The sequence below is a fragment of the Nanorana parkeri genome, unplaced genomic scaffold (genome assembly GCF_000935625.1).
Source record: "Nanorana parkeri isolate BGI_ZX_2015 unplaced genomic scaffold, ASM93562v1 scaffold2704, whole genome shotgun sequence".
In the NCBI taxonomy this organism is placed as follows: Eukaryota; Metazoa; Chordata; class Amphibia; order Anura; family Dicroglossidae; genus Nanorana; species Nanorana parkeri.
The window spans coordinates 59888-70246 of record NW_017308972.1 but is presented as its reverse complement, the minus strand read 5'-3'; the positions used below and the strand labels follow the sequence as shown (position 1 = coordinate 70246).

At 49.2% G+C, this 10359-nt stretch overlaps 1 protein-coding gene across 1 annotated transcript in view; it reads left to right on the top strand.

Annotated features, from left to right (window-relative positions):
• The first annotated feature begins 3138 nt into the window (after positions 1–3138).
• The window catches only part of LOC108802192 (actin-binding LIM protein 1-like), a 66061-nt gene continuing 58840 nt past the window's right edge, over positions 3139–10359 (top strand). Inside the window, exon 1 of the mRNA XM_018574060.1 lies at positions 3139–3447. Within this exon, the coding sequence (XP_018429562.1) occupies positions 3429–3447 (19 nt within the window). The 5' untranslated portion in view covers positions 3139–3428. The remainder of the gene's footprint in view (positions 3448–10359) is intronic.

The window sequence follows — 10359 nt, the reverse complement described above, 5'->3', positions numbered from 1 at the left end:
TTGCCTCGTCTCTCCCATTATAATCTTACAAGGACTCCCATTGTTTCTTCCTCTTCAGGATGATCTTTTAAAGTTGATATAAAACCCGATCTGCGAAATCCCATCTCAGGCTGAACACGTTAATGTCATTTTAAAATAATCCCGGGTGACCCTACCATGAGGGTCCTTGTTCAGGCACTTCCTGTTTTAGGGTGACAACGCTTTGGCCCTGTCCCCCAATTGTCCTTTTGCATTGTCACCCTAGACTACAAACAGCTTCACTAACACACATTACACAGACATTGCCCGGCGTTGTCATCATCAGGAAACCCGGCCTGAGAAATGCCATCTCTGGGGTGCATGTAGACAGGAAGTGGCTGCATAGAGACTGCATGAGATCAGCATCACTGAGATGGAACAAAAAAAGGTGATTCACCGTCGGCCGATAGTCATGTAAGGGACCCGGGCGGGCCCCCCATGCCCCTTACATGAGTATCTGCCGTACCCCCCTGATGGCTGCCCTGGTCGGCCCTCATATGTATGTGAGATGGGGACCTTAGATTGTAAGCTCCCTGAAGGTAGGGACTGATGTACGCTATGTAAAGTGCTGTGTAAATTGTCGGCGCTCTATAAATACCTGAAATAAATAACAATTGTGCTCGGGGTCTTCTAGCTTTTCTCCTATTGAGAGCTGAGGAAAATGTTCCGTCTTTAAGAATCACGATGCCGATGCCGTTCTCTGCGCGCCGTCATCAATATTTGATCTCGGAGGCGGTGATAATATACGGCTCCTGCGTTCGCTCTCAATAAATATAATTTAGGGAAATGGTCTTCCATCTGTGTTTATCTTCCATCTGCCGGGAAGACTTCCGAAAAGGGCAAACAAAAGACTGTAATAGACCGGCTGTTTAAATTCCTCTTCAGGGTTCAATGTTTATAAACACAGCAAATGGGAAACGTTTGTTCATTGTGTGCGCGATCTGCAGGCTGCCGCGAGCCGGTCCGGCCCATGCCTGACGCCGGGCCTTTAAGCAGGTGCGCGCTCACCTCCAGGCAAGTTTGGTGCTTTATTTTACATTGTTAATATGATGGGCGGCGCTCAACCAAACAAAACAAATGCCTATAACACAACAAAAAAAGGAAAGCGCCTTCTCTTCCTGAGATGTATCAAATTTATTTTATAAATAATAACAAGATTAAAACTACTCGCGAATGGCGTTGATCATATAAGCGTGAATGTACTGGTATCCCGCATCCAAACATCACGTGTCACAGCAAAGAACCAATATACTGGCAGCAGATGTATAGCAGGGACCGGATCTGCTGGTTCCAATGACAAAACTGACACGTTTCTGGGGCGTACCCCCTTCATCAGAGCTACAACGGTAATCATGGTAGGGGAAGGGGGTACGCCCCAGAAACGTATCAGTTTTGTCATTGGAACCAGCAGATCCGGTCCATGCTTTACATCTGCTGCCAGTCTATTGGTTCTTTGCTGTGACACGTGATGTTTGGATGCGGGATACCAGTACATTCACGCTTATGTGTTACCTGCCGGCGGCCATCTTGGTGATGGAGGGGACGCCATCTTGGAGGGTCCCCTCCTCTCTTGAGCAACTGTCGGGCTTTCGGTCCTTGACTGAGTGTCCGGCTTTTCAGAGGTGGTGACACCAAAATTACTGTAAGTGTCACCAATGGTGTCACCCGGGTGCGGGCCACCCCCCCCTGCACCCCCCTTGTGACGCCACTGATACCAATTCAAATACAATACTCTCCCTTTCTCTCTCTCTCCCTTTCTCTCACTCTCCCTTTCTCTCGCTCTCTCCCTTTCTCTCTCCCTTTCTCTCGCTCTCTCTCTCTCCCTTTTTCTCTCCCTTTCTCTCGCTCTCTCTCCCTTTCTCTCTCTCTCTCCCTTTCTTGCTCTCTCTCCCTTTCTCTCTCTCTCTCCCTTTCTCTCTCTCTCTCTCTCTCTCTCTCTCTCATTCTCTCTCTCATCGGGTACACGGTGACTAATATAGCAGCATTAAACTACACTGTGTTCCCTCCTACCTATATATGTGGGGGTTCCCATGGGCCAGAGCAGGGGCCACAATGGACAGTCATGTGTAGCCATTCTGAATATATCAGAATACACAATATTGAAATATTAGAAACGATCTTCGTGTTGCCGGCCGGCGGGTCTCAGCGTTGGGAGACTTTTGTGCTTTTTATCTTCTGATGTACTACACCTCACTGGTGCGCAGGCCAGCCTTTCTCAGTTGGGGTGCCTGTTGCCTTCCTTAGGAATGGTTTCACATTTTAGCACATCATCATGCCTCTCTATGGTGCCGACAGGCTTCTGATGTAAAAGGGGGCTCCCGATGTGGAGGGGGGGGCTTGTGATTTGAAGGGGAACTCTGATGTTAATGTGGGGCTCCTTGTGTGAGAGGGTGGACCCCAAAGTGAAAGGAGAGGACTCTGATGTGAAGGGGTCTCCATGTGTGAGAAGGAAGGAAGGGGCTCCCAATGTAAAGGGGGGGGCTCTGATGTTAAAAGGGGCTCCTCAGGTGAGAGGGTGGACTCTGATGTGAAAGGAGGGGGCTCCTGATGTGAAGAGGGCACCTAATGAAAAGGGGGGGCACCTAAGGTTAAAGTGGCCCCTGATGTGACGAGGGTCTCCAAATGTGAGAAGGGAGAAGACTGATGTGAAAGGAAGGGGCTCCCGATGTAAAGGGGGGCTCTTATGTAAAAGGAAAAGTGGGGGGGTACATGCCAGTGGAGGTACCTTTGCCCAGGTTGCAAGCTCAGCCCCCATTGAGTGTTCACCATGTTGGGTGAGTTTCGGCAGTCTCTCTCTCTCTCCCCCCTCCCCGCTTTTCAGAACTATTGTAATTTTGTCTTTTTCTGACTCTGCATACTATCTCTCCTTTCCCGGTCTTCCAGAAGTGATAGTCTGCACCGAGACCTGACATCCGATGGCAGTTGAATGACCTGGTTACATGTTCTGGTCAAGTCTCTTCTTTCTAAGTGCAGTGTATTTCTGTCTCATTGATGGAAGGGAGTTCTCTCTGCGCTCTCCTCTGCGCTCTGTTCTGGGTCACTATTGCATTTTCACCTTTATAAACATTCCGGGCGAGATGTACTAAGGTCGGTGTTCCTGCCGGCAGTGTGTCAGGGATGGAGTTTGCCCCCAGTGATGGGTTAGCAGTTGGGCTGATGGGAGCGGAGGGTTGGAATGCACAGCGTTAGGTGGGGTGGAATCCTGCATGTGTTTCGCAGCAGCAGCTGCAGTCGCCTCTCACACAGAGCAGAGTCCACGACACAAGGCAGCAGCCAGGATTACCTCCTCGCCGGAGAGACCCAATACACCGCGCACCCTCCGCCATTGTCCCCCCCGCCACCCATCCGGTGATCCGCGGCAAGGAGAGCGAGCTGAGTAACGAGGAATCGAAGGAGCGAGAGCCGGGGTCATGGTGAAAGACAAACCAGGTAACTGGATTCCGGCATTCTGTATGCGCTCATTCCTCCTGCCTGTTCTCTGTGCAAACTGTCACTCAGCTTAGTGAATGAGGCGAAGCCGTGCCGACTTCTATCATCCAATCATGTGCAAGCAAACAAGTTCTCTTTATTCCATTTTCCTTCCACGTGTCCCACAAACCTGCGTCCTTCAGGATGAACATTGAAGGAACTTACATAGTTACATGCAGTGAGGTTACATAGTTACATGCAGTGAGGTTACTTAGTTACATGCAGTGAGGTTACATAGTTACATGCAGTGAGGTTACTTAGTTACATGCAGTGAGGTTACTTAGTTACATGCAGTGAGGTTACATAGTTACATGCAGTGAGGTTACTTAGTTACATGCAGTGAGGTTACATAGTTACATGCAGAGGTTACATAGTTACATGCAGTGAGGTTACTTAGTTACATACAGTGAGGTTACATAGTTGCATACAGTGAGGTTACATACAGTGAGGTTACATAGTTACATGCAGTGAGGTTACATAGTTACAATCAGTGAGGTTACATAGTTACATGCAATGAAGTTACATAGTTACAATCAGTGAGGTTACATAGTTACATGCAGTGAGGTTACATAGTTACATGCAGTGAGGTTACATACAGTGAAGTTGCATAGTTACATACAGTGAAGTTGCATAGTTACATGCAGTGAAGTTGCATAGTTGCATGCAGTGAGGTTACATGCAGTGAAGTTGCATAGTTACATACAGTGAGGTTACATAGTTACATGCAGTGAAGTTGCATAGTTGCATGCAGTGAGGTTACATGCAGTGAGGTTACATAGTTACATACAGTGAGGTTACATAGTTACATGCAGTGAAGTTGCATAGATACATGCAGTGAGGTTACATAGTTACATGCAGTGAAAACACATAGTCATGTTGAAAAAAGTTCACCAAGTTCAGCCTACAGACACACGCAGCTGTTTTTAGTGTCGTTGGAATCCCTCTCTGGATGATATTTAGTTTATTGTATATCATAAATATTTGCCATTTTTTTTCTTATTTTATAACATTCTACTTCCTGTCTGCGTGCGCTTGCTGCAGCATCCTCTGCATATCATTGCTCTGGAGGGGCCTCCTGACAGTGACAACAGTGGACCATGTCTGTGCAGTGTATGTTAGCATGATGGCTTGTAGATTCCAGGGGCGGCAGGTGACAGGGTGACAACGCAGGAGAACAATTCTGGATATGTGAATGGAGCGTTGTCACCCTTTAATGGGAAGTGACTGAACAAGAGCTTTCATGGTAGAATCACCAGGGATTATTTTCAGAAAAGCCAAAGATTGAAAACAACTATTGAAATGGCATCAGCATGTATTATAGATATAAACCCGAACTGAATGACATTTGTTTTGCTTTGTGTGCTGCATATAAAAATCATTTTTTTGTTACTAAATTACCTTTTTTTTTTTCAATTTTTGTTATTTTTTTGTTGCGTCTAAGTTCTGCTGATCTCCTGCAGTCTCTTTCTTGTCTACATGCACTTTAGCGATGGCTGCATGGCATTTCTCAGAGGCGGGTTACCAAATGGTGACAACAGTGTAGTTATCATCATCTGGGGGAGGCCTTGGGAGAGTTTTGATAGGGTGACAACGTAAGAGGACAATTGGGGGGCAGGGACAGAGGGACACACTGATACTTGGGGGCCCAGAACAATGACACACTGACACTTGGGGCCCAGAACAATGACACACTGACACTTGGGGGCCCAGAACAATGACACACTGACACTTGGGGGTCCAGAACAATGACACACTGACACTTGGGGGCCCCAGAACAATGACACACTGACACTTGGGGGCCCCAGAACAATGACACACTGACACTTGGGGTCCCAGAACAATGACACACTGACACTTGGGGGCCCCAGAACAATGACACACTGACACTTGCCAGGTGAGGAGACATAAATGATACATTGTGATCAATATTTCTTTGTAATAATAATAATATAAAGTCACGGAATGTTGTGTTTTGGGGGTTCCCTGTGTGACGGGAGATATCTCTGCGGGAACTCATGTTACCACCAACTGGGATCACACATGTCGGTGGCGGGCCCCGTTCTCTGTGGCCCCGCTCCATGTGTCACACATGCTGCACATACATGAGATGTATTGTGTGTCCAGTATGTCAGGAATGTCTCTATCTCTCTGGGGGCCCCAACGTGACACATCCCAGGCCAGGCAATGGCAGCGATGACAGCTATGCCGGAACTCGGCACATTGTATTTCGGTCTCTCGTCATTCTCATCTTTTCTTATTTTTATATCTTTTTGTAGATTGTTTGTTTTGGTGAATCGGAGTCTGTTGGGAAGATTTCCTGTCGCTTCCCGTGTAGTCACTAGGACAGGAAGACAGAGGAATCACCCCCAACAGACCTAAAACTAGTTTGTAACTCTTTTCCTCTTCTTTGAGAGAACATTTGTGGCCGGATTTTGGGCCTGAACACGTCTTCATAATATTGATGTGTCGGCTCCGCTGTGCAGAGCTGAAGGTGTATGAAAAAATGCTGCTTTGATACTTTGTTGCAAGCATGCACGATTACATCATTGCACACGCACGGCAGTCTTCTGATGCCTGCTGGCGGCCATCTTGGTGATGGACGCCGTCAGAGAGAGGAGGGGACAGTCACCCGGCGGGATAAGGTATGCCGCCGGGTCCCCTCCTCTCTCCTGATACTGTCGGGTGTTCGGTCCATGACCGAGAACCCGACTTTTAAGAGGGGGGTGACACCAAAATGACTGTAAGCCATTTTGGTGTCACCCCTCCAATGGTGTCACCACTGGATGCATTGATACCAGTTTTGCAAGTACGAGTACGGATACATTTTTATTTATTGTCATGTGACAGTTGTTCCAAAACAATACAGAACAATGATTTCAGGACAGTGGTGGAGCGCCAGAGCCCGGTCTCAGCTGCAACCGCTGCAAACGTTGCAACCCTGGTAGTTCTCAGGAAAATGCCAAGTATCGGCACTGGTATCGGCACTGGTATCTGAAAAGTATCGGTGCATCCCTATTGCAAGGCATGGTGAGATTTGTAGTTCCACAGCAGCTGACATGTCACAGGTGCCACACTCTGTATTGTATGAGCTGGGATTGGGAAGACACGTGGAGGCAGTGGCGGAACTACCAGGGTCGCAGAGGTCGCGGCCGCGACCGGGCCCTGGAGTTCGGCCACTTGGAGGGGGCCCAGGACAGGAGGAAGGGGCCACTGGTGACCGCTGATTACCAGTCCCGGGACCTCTTCCTCCCGTCCTGGGCCCTACATGCTTCACGCTGCTCCCCTCATCTTGTTCCGGGCGCAGCGTGAAGCATCATCCAGCCGTGGGGGTGCCTTCATGGGATTCTTGCATGGGGCCCTGAGGTCACTAGTTACGCCACTGCGTGGAGGACACGTGGGCTCTGACATTTACCTGGCAGGCTCAGGGCCGGGCTGGGCCTGGTATCTCTCTGGACTATAGGGCAGTGTGTTGGGTGATTGATGCGTGAAGCATTCCCTGATATGAGATAACATTCCAGCTCCATTACTGGCGCTGTGTGAGAAGTGGGCGCGCTCGCCCGCCGTATCTCGCGTGCCTCTCGCAGGATACACCTTTGCTCTCTGACACGTGATAATCTTTGCCGATAACACGGAAAACATTTTTCTCTCTGTCATTGATCAGCCAATCACAACGTATCTGGCTATAAGACGGTTCTTCCGCATTTCCTCCTGTTATCCGTGTCATAGTTTCAAAGCTGAAGCCCCTCCCCCATTATCAACATGCTGATAACATTTTGAAATAAAATCTTTCCGTTTTCAGTACATATTTTATATCCTGTGATGTCATCGCTGGGTCTCTGCACTTCTCTGTGCAATGCAGGCAGATCATAGCTGGTGGGAGGAGAAAACATCACAGCACCCAGCCTCAGTACTGCTCTCAAGAGCCCTCAGCCCTGATCAGAGCCGTAGCTCGCTCCTTTTGCGCCCGAGGCAAGAACAGAAAATTGTGCCCCCCCAACAGACGTGTTATGTCACCCTGTGCCACGCACGCACTGCGTCATGTGACGTCATGCGCCCCGCCTCCAGGATGGCGGCACCAAATAGCATAAAAATTTGTTTCATTTGACGAAACTAATGAAAATATTTATAGTTTCAGTTCATTTAGTCTTTGAACATGTCTAATATTGTGTGCGTGTGTGTGGTGGGGGGCGTTTTCTGGGGGCTTCGAGGAAATGTCAGGAGTCTAAACAGACCTCTGACATTTCTCTTTTGAAATAGAAAAAGAGATTGAGGACACAGAGTCCTCTGCCCATTCAGCGGGGAATGCGAGGAGAAGCTGTGTTGGACGTCTGGTGCCCCTGTTGTGGCCCTGGCTACGCCCCCTCTCAGCTGCGCCTGAGGCAAGTGCCTCACTCTCTCCATGGTAGCTACAGCCCTGCTTGGGCGGGACACCAGTGATGTGGTACAAGCGTCAATAACCTATTCCAGTGGAATCCGGTGGACAGTTATCTTTCTTCTGTTTGTATAGGCTCATATTGGAGCAAGGACATGCTCCCCGCAGCGGGCACCCGGATTATTCCTTTCCTGAGCCATGAAGGAGGGGTGTTTCTTTGTGTGCTCTTCTGACTATGTTACTTTGTACTTCTTTTGTTTCATTCAAAGGAGTGACCTTTAAACTGCATATAATGTCAGTTTAGGACACGTGGGCTCTGACATTTACCTGGCAGGCTCAGGGCCGGGCTGGGCCTGGTATCTCTCTGGACTATAGGGCAGTGTGTTGGGTGATTGATGCGTGAAGCATTCCCTGATATGAGATAACATTCCAGCTCCATTACTGGCGCTGTGTGAGAAGTGGGCGCGCTCGCCCGCCGTATCTCGCGTGCCTCTCGCAGGATACACCTTTGCTCTCTGACACGTGATAATCTTTGCCGATAACACGGAAAACATTTTTCTCTCTGTCATTGATCAGCCAATCACAACGTATCTGGCTATAAGACGGTTCTTCCGCATTTCCTCCTGTTATCCGTGTCATAGTTTCAAAGCTGAAGCCCCTCCCCCATTATCAACATGCTGATAACATTTTGAAATAAAATCTTTCCGTTTTCAGTACATATTTTATATCCTGTGATGTCATCGCTGGGTCTCTGCACTTCTCTGTGCAATGCAGGCAGATCATAGCTGGTGGGAGGAGAAAACATCACAGCACCCAGCCTCAGTACTGCTCTCAAGAGCCCTCAGCCCTGATCAGAGCCGTAGCTCGCTCCTTTTGCGCCCGAGGCAAGAACAGAAAATTGTGCCCCCCCAACAGACGTGTTATGTCACCCTGTGCCACGCACGCACTGCGTCATGTGACGTCATGCGCCCCGCCTCCAGGATGGCGGCACCAAATAGCATAAAAATTTGTTTCATTTGACGAAACTAATGAAAATATTTATAGTTTCAGTTCATTTAGTCTTTGAACATGTTATGTGTGTGTGTGTGCGGGGGGGGGAGGGGGGGAAGCGGGTTCTGGGGGCTTCGAGGAAATGTCAGGGGTCTAAAGAGACCTCTGACATTTCCCTTTTGAAATAGAAAAAGAGATTTGGGACACAGAGTCCTCTGCCCATACAGCGGGGAATGCGAGGCGAAGCTGTGTTGGACGTCTGGCGCCCCTGTTGCCAATGGCGCCCTGTGCTCGCCATGGCAACAGGGGCGAGGGGGCGCAGCATGCTGGCCCTTGCTATGCCCCCTCTCAGCTGCGCCTGAGGCGAGTGCCTCACTCGCCCCATAGTAGCTAAAGCCCTGGCCCTGGTACAAGCAGTGGGCGGACTCCTGGGAGGAGTTATGTAAATTTTAAAATGCCTCGATGAGTGGGCATTAACAGGCAGGCTGCATTTTTAGAAGTGGGGTAAGTGACGCCGGTGTTCTTTCAAAAGCTCCAACTCGTCGAAATCTCCAACTACCTCACTTCCGGTGCTCAGAAAGACTGGAGCTCCGTACAGTTGCGGTGCGCATGCGCGCAGAGCGTTTTCAGACTACTCGTCGAGTTTGCCGCCTGCTGAATATTGTTAGAATGCGGCCGTGCAGGAGCTCCGTCACTCTTCGTGTTTTGCAGCCTAACGCCGTCTGGTCAAAATATCCAACTCGCAAGTACACGGCGGTGAGCTAGTTGGAGATTTCGATAGAACGCCGTCCCTCATTTTAATGTCAGATATGCTGTTGGGGAGTGATTGTGCGTTGTGTTAGGTGAACTCTGATGAACGCACGTCTCTATGGGAGGTGTAATGGAGTGTAATGTGTCCTCTCTCTTCACACAGCGTTCAGGATAGAGCCGGGACTCCCTCCGGGTAAGGCGCCACATTGTAGAGGAGTCACCCCGCTTCCTAGAATATCTGCTTGTAGTCCTGTAGTCACCTCCAGCTCGCAGCTGATCCCCGTATCTCACAATCTGCACTTTGCCATGTTGTCCTGCCCCCCCATCCAACCCCATAACTAGCTGCTGTGGCAACGTTACAATGTATCTGGTCCTGCCGATAAAAATTCTGATACCCGCAATGTATTTGGAATTGGAAAGATAGAGAGACAGAAAGGAAGGCCGAGAGATTCATGATCCCTGTGAACTATCAAAGGGGCGTGTGTACATAGCCGGTGGCATCCTCCATTGGCAGGCTCTTGACAGCAGACATACTACAGGAGATGGTCAGGGACGGTGAGAGACTGCAAGCTTTCCCTGAATGCAGCAGAGAGCTGTCTCCTGGACTCTCTGTGTACTGTGATATATAATGTAGCGCCCATCACCTTCTGTGATGTGACTACTAGACATTTAGTGATTGCCGGGGCTGTAGTCAGCCTGGCTGGATTTGTAGTGGCGATTACATGGTTAATCCCAGGTGTCTGGCATTGCCTGTACCCCCC